The 17,352-nt window shown below is 39.9% G+C and overlaps 1 protein-coding gene across 7 annotated transcripts in view; it reads left to right on the plus strand.

Annotated features, from left to right (window-relative positions):
- The window catches only part of EGLN1 (egl-9 family hypoxia inducible factor 1), a 501,918-nt gene extending 488,161 nt beyond the window's left edge, over positions 1-13,757 (plus strand). For 2 of the 7 annotated variants that reach the window (XR_008891417.1, XR_008891418.1), the window contains exon 6: positions 13,170-13,756. Coding sequence is in view for 3 of the 7 variants with exons in the window: in XM_056566909.1 (XP_056422884.1) it covers positions 13,170-13,234 (65 nt within the window). In the remaining 4 variants the exon portion in view is untranslated. Of the gene's footprint in view, positions 1-13,169 lie in introns of all 7 variants that reach the window. The other 5 variants (XR_008891419.1, XM_056566909.1, XM_056566911.1 and 2 more) reach the window with 5 other exon arrangements.
- The last annotated feature ends 3,595 nt before the right edge of the window (positions 13,758-17,352 follow it).

The raw sequence follows: 17,352 nt of genomic DNA on the forward strand, positions 1-17,352 counted from the left end.
ACGGAGAGCACGCAATTTGTCTCATCAACATGCATATATTATTCATATAATGCTTGGTTTCCGTCAGTTTTGATTTTCTGGATTTATCTTGGTTCAGCTTGGTATTTGTTTCAGCTTTGAAACCAAACCGTACCCTTAATGTGATTTTTTATATCGTATGTATTTATTCACACGCTTGCGGCTTTTCTCAGTATATATTTCTTTGAGAATTTAGTTTTTTAGCATTAAATACTTCTTGGTTTCTATATTATTGACAAACTGATAGAATGAGTACAGTATGCATGCTTGCAATTCTCTAAGTACTATGACTATATAAAATGGAAGGTCTGTACTGTATCTATCTTATTGCGGTCTTTTATAAGTTCATGCATATCTAAATACACTTTTCTTTTCTGAACTTTTATTATTATTTTTATCAAACCTTTTTGCATTCTAATAAAATTAGGTAGAATTTACGTTTTTTGTTTTTCTTTCCTTATATTTTCAAAATTTTGGTATCTGTATACTTTTTAATTGATTTATATATGATACATTATATGCACATATAATGGTTTTATATTTTCCAGTTTTGTGAATGGACATGGGGGAGTCGGTTAATTGCATGAGGGTGGTCTTCCACACCTGTCGTGCATTTGGGACTCTGTCCATGCCCATATATACAATTCACCCAGTGGATTAATTGTATGAGTAAGGCCAGCACCTGGCTGAAATGGGTCACATTGTGTTTTACCCATGTAGCTTTGAGTTGGCACATTGATCTGCACTGAGCTGGAGTTCTTCATATTTTTCTGCTTACAAGACTTGGGTGCAGTCCGCACCCTGCTCCGTGCTCAATCTGGTGGGCTTGGGGTGAGCTGATATATATATTTCTATTGTGCATATTCACACATGTAGATATAATCTGATACTTCATCAATACAGATGAATAGTTTGTTTATACAATATGTGCATGGTTTAACCAACACAGAGACCTGCAACACATTTCAAATTTGAGCTGTTTGGACATACCCAAAGGTAAATACTTTCAAAGTGCACAATTTATAGTTACATTTATTATGCACCCACCCATAAGTGTTTCAGGTACTATATAAATAACAAAGATTCATGAAAATATTGTGCTATCCAGGTAATATCCGGGGCAAACGGGCTCAGTGCCTATTGTAAGTAAAAGAAATCAGGCCAATCGTAGAAGATTTAGGAACATATAATCTTAAAGAAAATACTATAATAAAAATAATAATGATGTTATATATTTATAGCACATGATAAATAATGGCATTAAGCACTGTCAGCGACAGTTATTTTAATAGGACATGTATGAACACATAGTAAATGCTACAGTAAAAGTATTTCAGGTTTTGCTAATCATTCTCACATGAACAAACATCACAGGAGGCACAAGGATTTGACTCTAAACACGGCACAATTCTTTGGTATTCACACAAAAGCGGGGCTTATACTTACTGCATTTTCACTAATAAACAACAGTCGGCATTCTCTAGAGGTGCTGAGACACGTGACTGTAAGCTAGCGGCTTCTCACTACACATACATAGTGGCCCTCGCCTCTGTACCAATGTGTAGGGCTACACCATGAACAATCTGCAGGCAGTGTAAAAGTTTACAATAGTGGCTCTATAGCAATCCATTCCTGAAATAACCAACACAAATCTGTTGCTTATCACAGGAAAAATGTATAACACCCCCTTATTATTAATATTTAATATGTATTTATTCAGCTTTTCTATTATTTTTTGTTGAATGATTTGTAAACACAGACAACTATTTAGGGTTATATTAAAAACTTTAAAGTAACATTCAATTCGTTGCTTTCAAAATAAGCAAAAATGTTCCTAGATCTATCTGTTTTATGTTAAAAATGTCAATGTGATTACAGTGTTGTCTGTATAGTGTCACTGTGTGGAAAGTGTTATGTTAACAGTTTTGCGGCGCCATTAAAACAACCACATTAAAGGCTCTATGGATTGGCCTCTCCAAAACCCTATCGGGTTAGAAAAACAGTATATGAGTTTCAGTTTTGCGCCTCTACAATGCACCTTGGGTCTTTGGGGACCCCTCTCAAGCTCATCTTTTAGAACACTCAAGCCAGGGCAGATTTTAGACCTCGTGAAAACACCACCGCCGCTGCTCCGTGTCTGTGGGAAGGCTCGGCCCTAGTAATGGTTTGAGGGACATTGGGTCTGCTCTGCCAGTGGGTCGTTCCCCCTGAGGGCACTGGTGTTGTGGCGGCAATGGGTGCCGCTCAGTGCTACACCATGTTATGCTAGGGCCGTTAGGGAACAGCTACTTACAGGTGGCCATGACGTGGCTAGTGGACTTGCACTTCATGATCATAAAGTACAATAATGACCTGTTAGTTGAATAAATGTTGCTGAGAAGACTTAGATCATTGTGCATGTATAAATATATCAGGGGACTAGGGCTGCATCTAATGATTATTTTAATAATCGATTAGTTGTTGATTATTTTATCTTTAATCGGAAAAAAAAGCCAAAATAAGGGGTTCAGCTGATTCTACTTGAAGAATTATGTACAATGGCCATATTAAAAGTATTCTAGCATGTGATGTGACCAAACAACAGCAATTTTATTTTTATTTTTAAAGTTTACGCTGGTTGCTATACAGGGTCATTATTAATGATCCTGTACAGAAACCAGCGTAAATTTGATACTGCGTAAATTTGATATATCTGTCTGAACTATTAAAATAAAATGTTAACGATTTACTAACATTTAATTTTAATAGTTCAGACAATTAGCCATGCGGCAGTATCAGATATGTAAAAATATATATATTTTTCTTTATGATTTTTTTGTATAGCAATAGGAAAAGGTGGAGCTAATTTTTATTGGGGGCGGTTTATTTACATTTAATTTGTTTTTACTTTACACTTTTTCTATAGCACTCCTATACACATGGAGGTATTTGCAGACTGCAGATCATTGCACCCGACCCATGTCTGTAGTACAGACACAAGGGTGGAATGCTCTGCACAAATCCCCAGGGGTAAAGCGGTGTGCACTGCTTACCGATATACACATAGGGGTATATGCAGAGCGTTGCACCCTTATGTCTGTAGTACAGACACTAGGTTGCAATGCTCTGCACATACTACCATGTGTATAGCAGTGTGCATGTAGTACACACTTACACTACTATACACATGGGGGTATGTGCAGAGCATTGCATCCTAGTGTCTGTAGATGTTACCATAACACTTTCCACACAGAGGCACTGTTCAGGAACCACGTAATCACACTGACATTTTAACATAAAACAGCTCTAGGAACATTTTTGCTTATTTTGAAAGCAGCGAATTGATTGTTATTTTAAAGTTTTTAATAAAACCCTGAATAGTTGGTTGTGTTTACAAATCATTCAATAACAAATAATATAAAAGCTGAATAAATAAATATTAAATATTAATAATAAGGGAATGTTATACATTTTTCATGTGTTTGTTATTTTCATTTGTGTTTGTTATTTCAGGAATGGATTGCTATAGAGCCACTATTGTAAACTTTTACACCGCCTGCAGTTTCTTCATGGTGTAGCCTTACACATTGGTACAGAGGCGAGGGCCACTACGTATGTGTAGGGAGAAACCGCTAGCTTACAGTCAGGTGTCTCAGCACCTCTAGAGAATGCAGCCTGTTGTTTATTAGTGAAAGTGCAGTAAGTATAAGCCCCGCTTTTGTGAGAATACCAAAGAATTGTGCCGTGTTTAGAGTCAAATCCTGGTGCCTCCTGTGATGTTCGTTCATGTGAGAATGATTGGCAAAACCTGAAATAGTTTTACTCTAGTATTTACTATGTGTTCATACATGTTCTATTAATATTACTGTCACTGACAACGCTTAATGCCAATTATTTATCATGTGCTATATTTATAGCACATGATAAATAATGTATGCCTATTGTAAGTAAAAGAAATGTTGCCAATCGTAGAAGATTTAGTAACATATAAACTTAAAGAAAATACTATAATAAAAATAATAATGATGTTATTATTTTTATGTTATGATGTTATTATTTTTATTATAGTATTTTTATTATAGTATTTTCTTTAAGTTTATATGTTACTAAATCTTCTACGATTGGCAACATTTCTTTTACTTACAATAGGCACCGAGCCTATTTGCCCTGGATATTATTGGATAGCACAATATTTTCATGAATCTTTGTTATGTATATAGTAGCTGAAACCCTTATGGAGTGGGTGCATAATAAATGTAACTATAAATTGTGCACTTTGAAAGTATTTACCTTTTGGGTATGTACAAGTAGCACAAATTTGAAATGTGTTGCTGGACTTTGTCTCTGTGATGGTTAAACCCATGCACCTATTGTATGAACAAGCTATTCAGCTGTATATACACCATATACCATAAGGCCTCAAAGATCTCATGGAATATTGTGTGCATTTTTCAATTAATTTATTCCTTTTTGTTCTCATATTGTTTTCCTATCAGCTAGTTAGGGACAAACTTCAAATGCCCCATATGATTATTCTTGGAATTTTGGTCATTATTTAGCCAAAATTAGGAGCGGTATTAGCCTGACTGTAATTTACAAATAAAGCACACAAAAGAGAAAAAATTCTCAAAATAAGACTCATTTGTAAATCCACCACAAATTTGTGTGACGTTTATTTTAATTAAACTCTACTATTGGAGTTTAAAACTACAGCTCTAAAATGACAAACACTAGCCATGCAGCTCACTTGGTCTGCCACTAAAGCATACCCTCTCAGGCTTTGTATGATTGAATTGACCCCTCTTGACATAGATTTCTACATTGAAGATGTGTAACTTTACAGTTCAGCAGAACATTCCATGTTACCAGGAGCCTAGGAATATACCATGATTTTCAGCACTGACAGGCAGTTACATTGGTAGTGCCTTCATTATAGAATTATAATTCTTAGAGATGAGATCCTTGCCTCAGATTTATTTTGTCTATGTTACTTACTTGCGTTCTACAGCAACCCTTTTATTGAATAAAATTAAGCTTTATATTAAATGAAGGGGCCCTGTTCATGTAAATACTTTGACTCAGAAGCCTAAAATACACCTACTCTAGTATTTACTATGCTTTCATACATGTCCTGTTATTATTACTGTCACTGATAATAATAATGGAATTATTTATGTATTATAATTACGGTATATAACATCATCAATATAGTATTTTCTTTTAGTTTATATGTTAGCAATATTTGTATGATTGGATATTTTTTTTCCTTACATTTGGCACAATACCTAGCTGCAATGTATATTATTGGGGATAATATTTTCCTGAATCTTTGTCATGTATACAGTACCTAAAGCGCTTATAGAGCGGTGTAAAATAACTAACTGTAAATTGTGAACTTTGAGAATATCATTGTTTACAAAGAAAGAAAACAAAACCCGGAATGCTCCAAAGGGAAACATTGTAATAGTTTGTAATGTTGCAAAAGACTTGAACCTAAAGACACAATATTAAGCAGTGGTATTAATATTATGGTTGATGGGACATAATATCAGACCATGGTATTAATATTATAGCTCATGGGACACAATGTTAGAGGGTGGTATTAATGTTATGGGTCATGGATCTCTATATTAGAAGGCTGTATTAATGTTATGTCTGATGAAACACTATTAGGAGTGGTATTAAAGTTATGCAATGTAGGATACTATAAATGCCCTGTTTTAGATACCACACTAAAATAATTCAAGATCCCTTACATATAGGAGTCTTGTAACACTCACGTTTCTGAAGACAGGACTCTGGTGTATGTGGATCCCCTGGACCTATGTGGCAGATGACTCGGACCGTACCAGGGAGCAGAGTCTAAGGTGCCGCTGTTCTTCACAAGAGCCCGCCGCAAAGCAGGATGGGCTTGCAGCTGCAGTCGACACCCAGGTCGCTACCCCTGGCATGGCTCGACCACACAGGCGGCTGAGGAGATGCGAGGCACAGGAGGGATGAGGCAACTCATAGTCTGGATAGCAGTAGGTCAGGGCAGGCAGCACAGTAGCGTAGTCAGGATGTAGCAGGAGTTCAGTAGGCAAGCGGCAGAGGAGCAAGGTCAAGTCACAAGAGCAGGAGATCTGGTACACAGCAAGGTAATACAAAGGAACGCTTTCTCTAGGGCACAAGGCAACAACGATCCGGCAGAGAACTGAGGAGGGGGGAGGAATTTATAAACAAGCCACAAGTGATTACACTAATGAGCGTACTGGCCCTCTAAATCTTAAAGCTCCGGTGCGCGCACGCCCTAAGGGACGGGGACGCGCGCGCCAGAGCAGAGAGGTGGAGGCAGAGGCAGGAGAAACACCCGGAGAGTGACGGACTGGGGCTCGCATGCGGGCGCGTCCCGCGATGCGAGTCCCAGCCCCGTAGGCAGCAGAAGGTAAGGGGAACATGCGCTCACTGCCAGCGTGTGAGGCCGGAGCGCATAGTGTAACAAGTCTCCATTCATTGATATATCCCCTACATACACAGCTTTGTTACTTTTAGGGGTGTCTAATGTGAGAAATAGGGGGATTGACTGTTGGAAATGCTTGTACGCTGCTTTTGCACAGTTTTTAAGGGTGTAATAGAAAATCCTGCCTGTACCCCGAATGTGTGGCTTCTGTACAGAAAAATGTGCTTCTGCTGGAAAACGCTGTTTATACAGCTTGATTTGGATATATTTTCCTTACATTTGGAACAATACCTGGTTGCGCTGTATATTATTGGTTATAACATTATCCTAAATCTTTGTCATGTATACAATACCTAAAGCGCTTATAGAGCGGTGTAAAATAATTGCAACTCTAAGTTGGGAACTTTGAGAATATCATGGATTACAAAGAAAGAAAACAAAACCTAAAATGCTCCAAAGGGAAGCATTGTAACAGTTTGTAATGCTGAAAAAAGACTTCAACCTAGAGACACAATATTAGGCGGTTGTATTAGTATTATGGTTGATGGGACATAATATCAGGGCGTAGTATTAATATTATAGCTGCTGGGCCCCAATATTAAGCAGTGTTATTAATTGTATGGGTCATGCAACGCTTTATTAGAAGGCGGTATTAATATTATTGCTGCTGAAACATATTAAGCGGTGGTATTCATGTTTTGGCTGATGGGGCACAATATTAAGAGGTAGCATTACTTTATTCCTGTAAATGGTATTTAACTTTAGAAATGTACAAAATAAAACATCTTATTATATGAAATGTGTTTGATATATGTAGCAAAAACTATATAAAAGACATAGTAACAGTTTGTAAGTTTGAAAAAAGACTTCAACCTAGAGACACAATATTAGACAGTGGTATTAATATTATGGTTGATGAGACATAATATCAGGGCGTAGTATTAATATTATAGCTGCTGGGCCCCAATATTAGGCGGTGTTATAAATTTTATGGGTCATGGAATGCTATATTAGAAGGCGGTATTAATATTATGGCTGCTGAAACATATTAGGCGCTGTATTCATGTTAAGACTGATGGGGCACAATATTAGGTGTTGTATTCATGTTATGAGTCATGGCCGCTATATTAAGAGGCTGTATTAATATTATGGCTGCTGAAACATATTAGGTGGTGGTATTCATTTTATGACTGGGGCACAATATTAGGCGTTGTATTAATATTATGGGTCATGGAATTATATATTAGAAGGCGGTATTAATATTATGGCTGTTGAAACATATTAGGCGGTTGTATTCATGTTATGACTGATGGGGCACAATATCAGGTGTTGTATTAACCCCTTAAGGACCAAGGGCGTACAGGTACGCCTTTGCTCCCTGGTACTTAAGGACCAAGGGCGTACCTGTACGCCCGTGGGGATTTCGGTCCCTGCCGCGCACCGGGCGGGGATCGCGCCGGGGTGACTGCTGATATCTATCAGCAGGCACCCCGCGCAAATGCCCAGGGGGGTCATTAGACCCCCCCATGTCGGCGATCGGCGCAAATCGCAAGTGAATTCACACTTGCGATTTGCGCCGATTCCGGGTCATACGGGTCTATGGTGACCTGGAATAGAAGGGGGATCGCGGGTGTCCTAGACACCCACGATCCCCCTGTAGCGATAGGAGGGAGGTGGCAGGGTTGCCACCCCTCCTATCTCTGCTATTGGTGGTCTAGACGCGACCACCAATAGCAGATCGGGGGCGGAGGGGTTTTCTTTCGGTTTCCCCGTCCTGCCCACCCACAATAGGCGGGGCAGAACGGGGAAACCGACAGGGACCGGCGCCGAAGATCCACTTACCCATCGGCGACGGCAGCGGCGTCGATCAGCGGCGGCAGCGGGCGACGATCAGCGGAAGAAGAGGACCGCGACGCAGCTCCCTGGATCCAACGGAAGTCGGTGAGTTACTTAGCAACATCTGGAGGGCTACAGTCTGAGACCACTATAGTGGTCTCTAAACTGTAACCCTCCAGATGTTGCAAAACTACAACTCCCAGCATGCCCAGAGAGCTGTTTAGGCTTGCTGGGAGTTGCAGTTTTGCAACAGCTGGAGGTCTACAGTTTGAGACCACTGCAAAGTGATCTCTATACTGTGCACCTCCAGATCTTGCAAAACTACAACTCCCAGCATGCCCAGACAGCAGTTTGCTGTCTGGGCATGCTGGGAGTTGTAGTTTTGCAACATCTGGAGGTCCACAGTTTGGAGACCACTATGCAGTGGTCTCTAAACTATAGCTCTACAGATGTTGCAAAACTGCAACTCCCAGCAAGCCTAAACAGCAAACAGCTGTCTCTGCATGCTGGGAGTTGTAGTTGCGATCCCTCCAGCTGTTGCATAACTACATCTCCTAGCATGCCTGTCGGCGATCAGTACATGCTGGGAGTTGAAGTTTTGCAACAGCTGGAGGCACACTGGTTGGAAAATACTGAGTTAGGTAACAGAACCTAACTGAAGGTTTTCCAACTAGTGTGCCTCCAGCTGTTGCAAAAGTACAACTCCCAGCATGCACGGTCTGTCAGTACATGCTAGGAGTTGTAGTTTTGAAACAGCTGGAGGTTTGCCCCCCCATGTGAACGTACAGGGTACATTCACACTGGCGGGTTTACAGTAAGTTTTCTGCTTCAAGTTTGGGCTGTGGCAAATTTTTCACCGCAGCGCAAACTCCTAGCGGTAAATTCACTGTAAGCCCGCCAGTGTGAATGTACCCTAAAAACACTACACTACACTTACACATAATAAAGAGTAAAACACAACATATACACCCCCTTACACTGTCCCCCTAATAAAAAATAAAAAACGTATTGTACGGCAGTGTTTCCAAAACAGAGCCTCCAGCTGTTGCAAAACAACAACTCCCAGCATTTCCGGACAGCCACTGACTGTCCAGGCATGCTGGGAGTTTAGCAACAGCTGGATGCACCCTGTTTGGGAATCACTGGCGTAGAATACCCCTATGTCCACCCCTGTGCAATCCCTAATTTAGTCCTCAAATGCGCATGGCGCTCTCTCACTTCGGAGCCCTGTCGTATTTCAAGGAAACAGTTTAGTGCCACATATGGGGTATCTCCGTACTCGGGAGAAATTGCGTTACTAATTTTGGGGGCTTTTTTTCCTTTTACCCCTTATGAAAAAGAAAAGTTGGGGTCTACACCAGCCTGTTAGTGTAAAAAAAAAATTTTTTTTACACTAACAAGCTGGTGTTGTCCTTTACTTTTTATTTTCACGGGAGGTAAAAGGAAAAAAAGACCCCCAAAATTTGTAACGCAATTTCTCCTGAGTACGGAGATACCCCATATGTAGGTGTAAAATGCTCTGCGGGCGCACAACAAGGCTCAGGAGTGAGCGCACTATGTACATTTGAGGCCTAAATTGGTGATTTGCACAGGGGTGGCTGATTTTACAGTGGTTCTGACATAAACACAAAACAATAAATACAGACATGTGACCCCATTTTGGAAACGACACCCCTCACGGAACGTAACAAGGGGTATAGTGAGCCTGAACACCCCACAAGTGTTTGACAAATTTTCATTAAAGTTGGATGGGAAAGTGAAAAAAAAAATTTTTTTTCACTAAAATGCTGGTGTCACCCTAAATTTTTCATTTTCACAAGGGAAAATAAAAAAAAGCCCCCCAAAATTTGTAACCCAATTTCTTCTGAGTAAGAGCATACCCCATATGTGGATGTAAAGTGCTCTATGGGTGCAGAAGACAAGGAGCGCCATTGGGATTTTGAAGAGAAAATTTGTCCGGAATTGAAGGCCACTTGTGTTTACAAAGCCCCCATGGTACCAGAACAATGTACCCCCCCATATGTGACCCCATTTTGGAAACTACACCCCTCATGTAATGTAATAAGGGGCGCAGTGAGCATGTATGCCCCCACAGGTGTCTGACAGATTTTTGGAACAGTGATCTGTGAAAATGAAAAATTTTATTTTCCATTTGCACAGCCCACTGTCCCAAAGATCTATCAAACGCCAGTGGGGTGTTAATGCTCACTGCACCACTTATTAAATTCTGTGAGGGGTGTAGTTTCCAAAATGGGGTCACATGTGGGGGGGTCCACTGTTCTGGCACCACGGGGGGCTTTGTAAATGCACATGGCCCCTAACTACCATTCCAAACAAATTCTTTCCAAAAGCTCAATGGTGCTCCTCCTCTTCTGAGCATTGTAGTTCGCACGTAGTGCACTTCAGGTCCACTTATGGGGTACCTCCATACTCAGAAGAGATGGGGTTACAAATTTTGGGGGGTATTTTCTGCTATTAACCCTTGCAAAAATGTGAAATTTGGGGGGAAACACACATTTTAGTGAAAAAAATATATATATTTTTTTACATATGCAAAAGTCGTGAAACCCGTGTGGGGTATTAAGGCTCACTTTATTCCTTGTTACGTTCCTCAAGGGGTCTAGTTTCCAAAATGGTATGCCATGTGTTTTTTTTTTTGCTGTTCTGGCACCATAGGGGCTTCCTAAATGCGACATGCCCCCCGAGCAAAATTTGCTCTCAAAAAGTCAAATATCACTCCTTCTCTTCGGAGCATTGTAGTTCGCCCGTAATGCACTTCATGCCAACTTATGGGGTACCTCCATACTCAGAAGAGATCGGGTTACAAATTTTGGGGGGTATTTTCTGCTATTAGCCCTTGCAAAAATTTGAAATTTGGGGGGAAACACACATTTTAGTGAAAAAAAAAAATTTTTTTTACATATGCAAAAGTCGTGAAACACCTGTGGGGTATTAAGGCTCACTTTATTCCTTGTTGCGTTCCCCAAGGGGTCTAGTTTCCAAAATGGTATGCCATGTGGGTTATTTTTGCTGTTCTGGCACCATAGGGGCTTCCTAAATGCAACATGCCCCCCAAAAACCATTTCTGAAAAACGTACTCTCCAAAATCCCCTTGTCGCTCCTTCGCTTCTGAGCCCTCTACTGTGCCCGCCGAACACTTTACATATGAGGTATGTGCTTACTCGAGAGAAATTGGGCTACAAATATAAGTATACATTTTCTCCTTTTACCCCTTGTAAAAATTGGGTTTACAAGAACATGTGAGTGTAAAAAATAAAGATTGTGAATTTTCTCCTTCACTTTGCTGCTATTCCTGTGAAACACCTAAAGGGTTAAAACACTTACTGATTGTCATTTTGAATACTTTGGGGGTGTAGTTTTTATAATGGGGTCATTTGTGGGGTATTTCGAATGGGAAGACCCTTCAAATCCACTTCAAACCTGAACTGGTCTCTGAAAAAAAGCGAGGTTCAAAATTTTGTGACAAATTGGAAAATTGCTGCTGAACTTTGAAGCCCTCTGGTGTCTTCCAAAAGTAAAAACACGTCAATTTTATGATGCAAACATAAAGTAGACATATTGGAAATGTGAATAAAATAAAAAAATATTTTGAATATCCATTTTCCTTACAAGCAGAGAGCTTCAAAGTTAGAAAAATGCTAAATTTTCAAATTTTTCATCAAATTTTGGGATTTTTCACCAAGAAAGGATGCAAGTTACCACAAAATTTTACCACTATGTTAAAGTAGAATATGTCACGAAAAAACAATCTCGGAATCAGAATGATAACTAAAAGCATTCCAGAGTTATTAATGTTTAAAGTGACAGTGGTCAGATGTGCAAAAAACGCTCTGGTCCTAAGGTGTAAAATGGCCTGGTCCTTAAGGGGTTAATTTTATGGGTCATGGAACGTTATATTAGAAGGTGGTATCAATATTATGCAATGTACGATGCTATAAATGATATGTTTTAGATCCCACACTAAAATAATTCAAGATCCCTTACATAGAGGCGTTTCTATTCATTGATATAGACACATATTGTATAAACAAACTATTCAGCTGTGATGATGGATTATCAGGTTATATCTGCATGTGTGAAAATACCATAAAAAGTATCTGTTTCTATATAATGTGGTATAATTGTTTATATAACATTCTGTGCTGACCTCTGTTGAAAACCTGATATAACATTTATATATTCACATGTTCTATAAAACATACTAACATACTGAGCAAATGTTTCTATATAATGTGAAATGAATACCGTGACTACGATTCCTATGTGAATATTGACAGAAGCAAGAACAGCTGCCGTAGAAGCAGTCTGTTGCTGGACATGTTCATAGTACTATGCCCATTCACCGCCCCTTAGGAGATTATGTCACTGGCTGTGGGAGACGCTGTGCAGGGAGGAGGGTCGTAAGACATGTCTTAAGTTAACATAGTACTATAAACAGTCACACACATTTAGGAGATTACAACAATGACTGTGGGAGAAAAGGGGCGCAGCTGTACGGGGAAGGGGCGTGACATGATGTCACAAAGGGGCGTGGCCTAGTGAGGCTCTGTTAGAAAAGGGGTGTGGTAACTGTCACTTTACTACTGGTGGGCAGGTAGACAAGAAGTATCAGGGGGCTAAGCCTAAGAAAGGGCATAGCCTGAAACATTGTTATTGAAACAGATTTAATATTTGAACATGACCAAAGCATTGTGACATGAATAATAAAATTTTAGCACATTACACATACTCTTCTGGAGTGCTGGCTTTCTTCCTGTTCAGCCTGTTTTCCACTCTTGTTTTTATGTTTTATGTATATTTTTTCCAAACTATATTTTTTAATACAGGTTTGTCTCGAAATTAATACTTTTTTTTGTTTCTTATTAATTTATTTTAGGTGAAAAATCTGTGAGGATTGAGCTGAACAAGTCATCAGATGGGGTCATGAAAGAAGTCTTTTAAGAGCTGGGAACTAGCAGCTCTTTTGCTCTTTCTGTATACAATATATACAAAGACACCTGAAAACCATGTATTACCTGAATCTCTTGCTGCATTATGTTGTGAATGTAAATAATAGTAAAGCATATGTATAATTACTAGATGATGCACCAATAAACCTAAAGTAATGCACTGGTCTGTGCCAGTATTGCCACTACCTATTTTAAGAAAATTTGCGTATGCTACTCACTCATGCATATCTCTCTTTTCCTGTATTAATTCCTTACTATTGTATTTACAATTTTGCCATCACAAATTTGTCTTTTCTGACCCAATTAGAACTATAAAATGACAGTACAATGACTTAATTTTTATTCACACTTTTAAGTAGAGGGTTTACATTGTAGCTGAATTTACTACTGATTTACTACTGTACTCTTTTATAGACTTGCATAGACAAGACTTTAAATAGGCACTGTCACATACAAAACCTTTTTTTGTTGTACATCTTGGAAAAACCTTTCTAATATACTTCATAAAAAATTTTTATTTCCTTTTCATAGAAATCATGGCATGTAAAATCATGGGTTTTCACAAGCAGAAGCACAGGCATGGACAAAGTTTAGTAAGTGAGGGTTGGGCTAGCACTCTCTGTGCTCTCTCCTGTCTGATGGGACTTTGTCCATGCCTTTGCTTCAGCTTGGACAAAACCATGGTTTTATAAGCCATGATTTCTATAAAAATTAAATAAAATTTTCTTACGAAGTACATTAGAAAAGTTAAGGTTTTGCCAAGATGTACAACATATAAAAAGCTTTTGATTCTGACAGCGCCCTTTTAAGGAAACTTGTCATCACTTTCACGCTTCGCGAACAGTAAGTCCCCGCCAGCTTCTCCTCACCTCACCGGCCATGATTGCTTGATCTCTGGCTGTTTGGTATAGGGAGACTAGTGTGACTGGCAAACAGAAGCAATCAAGAACTGCCCCAGTGGCTTGTGATTCAGGCTGCAAAGTAATGACAGGTTCCCTTTTAACTAGTACACTACAAAATCTGGTAAACCCTTAATAGAGGGAAATGTTGTTATTACTGAATACACATGAGCTCATTTAGAACACAAATTTAACCTGTTAAAGGGGTACTCCGCCCCTAGACATCTTATCACCTATCCAAAGGATAGGGGATAAGATGTCAGATCGCCGGGGTCCCGCTGTTGGGCACCCCGGGGATCGCTGCTGTAGCACCCCACTATCACTACTGCGCAGAGTGAGTCAATACAAGTCTATGGGAGGGGGCGTGGCGGTCGTTACGCTGCTCCGGCCCCTGTATCGCCCGTCATTACGCACAGAGCGAACTCGCTCTGTGCAGTAATGATGGCAGGGTGCCGCAGCTGCGATCCCTGGGGTCCCCAGCAGCGGGACCGCGGCGATCTAACATCTTATCCCCTATCCTTTGGATAGGGGATAAGATGCCAGGGGCAGAGTACCCCTTTAAGGACCAAGGACGTACCGGTACGTCCTGAGTCCTTTCCCTTTCTAGCGTCATAGCGGGTCGGGCCTGGCCTCTAACAATGGCCGGGACCCATGGCTAATAGCGCGCAGCACTGATCGCGGTGCCGCGCGCTATTAACCCTTTAAACGTGGCGTTCAAAGTTGAACGCCACGTCTAAAGTGAAAGTAAAACATTGTTGGATAGCTCAGGGGGCTGTTCGGGATGTCCGCAGCGAAATAGTGGCATCCCGAACAGCTGTGGGACACGAGGAGGGTCTCCTACCTAAACCGCATGGTCAATGGCGTATGTGCAAAAAAATTCCAAGGTCCAAAATAGTGTATTTTTGGGCACTTTTTATATCATGAAAAAATGAATAAAAGCGATCAACAAGTCCGATCAGTACAAAAAGGGTACCGCTAAAAACTTCAGACCACGGCGCAAAAAAATGAGCCCTCAAACCGCCCCATACACGGTAAAATAAAAAAGTTATAGGGTTCAGAAAATGGCAATTTTAAACATATACATTTTCCTGCATGTAGTTATGATTTTTTTCAGAAGTACAAATCAAGACAAAATCAAACCTATATAAGTAGGGTATCATTTTAATCGTATGGACCTACAGAATAAAGAGAATGTGACATTTTTACAGAAAAATTTACTGCGTAGAAACAGAAGCCCCCAAAATTAACAAAATGGCGTTTTTTTTTCAATTTTGTCCCACAATGATTTTTTTTCCGTTTTGCCGTAGATTTTTGGGTAAAATGACTGATGTCATTACAAAAGTAGAATTGGTGATGCCAAAAATAAACCATCATATGGATTTTTAGGTGCAAAATTGAAAGGGTTATGATTTTTTAAAGGTAAGGAGGAAAAAACGAAAGTGCAAAAACGGAAAAACCCCTGGTCCTTAAGGGGTTAAGATTGTTAAATATAAAAAAAAAAACTTTAAGGTATGTTTTTCTTAGATATGGATAAAACTACTGTGCCTTCACTTTTTAAAAGACAAATGCCTATAAATAGTAAGGTTTATAATAAACGCATTGCTACTAAAGGCATTTTGAAACTATAGCTCTTCCTGTTAAAAATCTACTCATTTTTTTTTTGTTTTTTTTGCTGAATAGTAATGTAAGGAAAAAAAGGATTATTAATCATATTTTCACAAACTTGAAGTTCCTATACTGAGCTCTAGTTAATTTGCATTTTATTAGAAAATTAATTTTAAGTTATTTCTATTAACTTAATTTATTTTTATTTTTTTTAACTTGAACATTGTGTGCTAGATATTTAAAAGTGCAATTATAGCATATATTATATATTAATATAAGAATTTTCTACTACGAAAGCGTTGTAATCCACACTATGTGATACTGTACTGATGCTGACCAAGTAGAACCTTCCATGTTATAATATAAAATCAGTTTTTGATTGAAGTGTACCAAGGATATTAGGCTTTATTTACATCACATGGTTATGGTCCCCCATCCCGGGCATTCATCAGAGTACCTTTTATAAAGATATACAAACACAGCGTAATGACTTCCAGAGACCAAACTTAGAGATTGCTTTATGCAAATTTTTATGGTATGCTGATGTGTGGTGACTATATATGCATACACACCTATAGAGTGAGGTATAGATATACAATGCTCAAAAAAATAAAGGGAACATTTAAACAACACAATGTAACTCCAAATCAATCACACTGTCCACTCAGGAAGCAACACTGATTGACAATCAATTTCACATGCTGTTGTGCAAATGGAATAGACAACAGGTGGAAATTATAGGCAACGAGCAAGACACCCCCAATAAAGGAGTGGTTCTGCAAGTGGTGGCCACATGCAAGTGGTTCCTATGCGTCCTGGTTAATGTTTTGGTCTTTTTTGAATGCTGGGAGTGCTTTCACTTTAGTGATAGCATGAGACGGAGTCTACAACCCACACAAGTGGCTCAGGTAGTGCAGCTCATCCAGGATGGCACATCAATGCAAGCTTTGGCAAGAAGGTTTGCTGTGTCTGTCAGCGAAGTGTCCAGAGCATTAAGGCGCTACCAGGAGACAGGCCAGTACATTAGGAGATGTGGAGGAGGCCATAGGAGGGCAACAACCTAGCAGCAGGACCACTACCTCCACCTTTGTGCAAGGAGGAGCACTGCCAGAGCCCTTCAAAATGACCTCCAGCAGGCCACAAATGTGCATGTGTCCACTCAAACGGTCAGAAACAAGCTCCATGAGGGTGGTATGAGGGCTTGACGTCCACAGGTGTGGGTTGTGCTTACAGCCCAACACCGTGCAGGATGTTTTGTATTTGCCAAAGAACACCAAGATTGGCAATTTTTCCACTGGCGCCCTATGCTCTTCACAGATAAAAGCAGGCTCACACTGAGTACATGTAACAGTCTGAAGACGCTGGTTGTGGAGATGGCGGGGATAACGTTCTGCCTGCAACATCCTCCATCATCACCGGTTTGACGGTGGGTCAGTAATGGTGTGGGGTGGCATTTCTTTGGGGGGCCGCAAAGCCCTCCATGTGCTTTCCAGAGGTAGCCTGACTGCCATTAGGTACCGAGATAAGATCCTCAGACCATTTGTGAGACCATATGCCGGTGCGGTTGGTCCTGGGTTCCTCCTAATGCAAGACAATGCTAGACCTC

Source organism: Hyla sarda, chromosome 3 (genome assembly GCF_029499605.1).
Source record: "Hyla sarda isolate aHylSar1 chromosome 3, aHylSar1.hap1, whole genome shotgun sequence".
NCBI classification, from domain to species: domain Eukaryota; kingdom Metazoa; phylum Chordata; class Amphibia; order Anura; family Hylidae; genus Hyla; species Hyla sarda.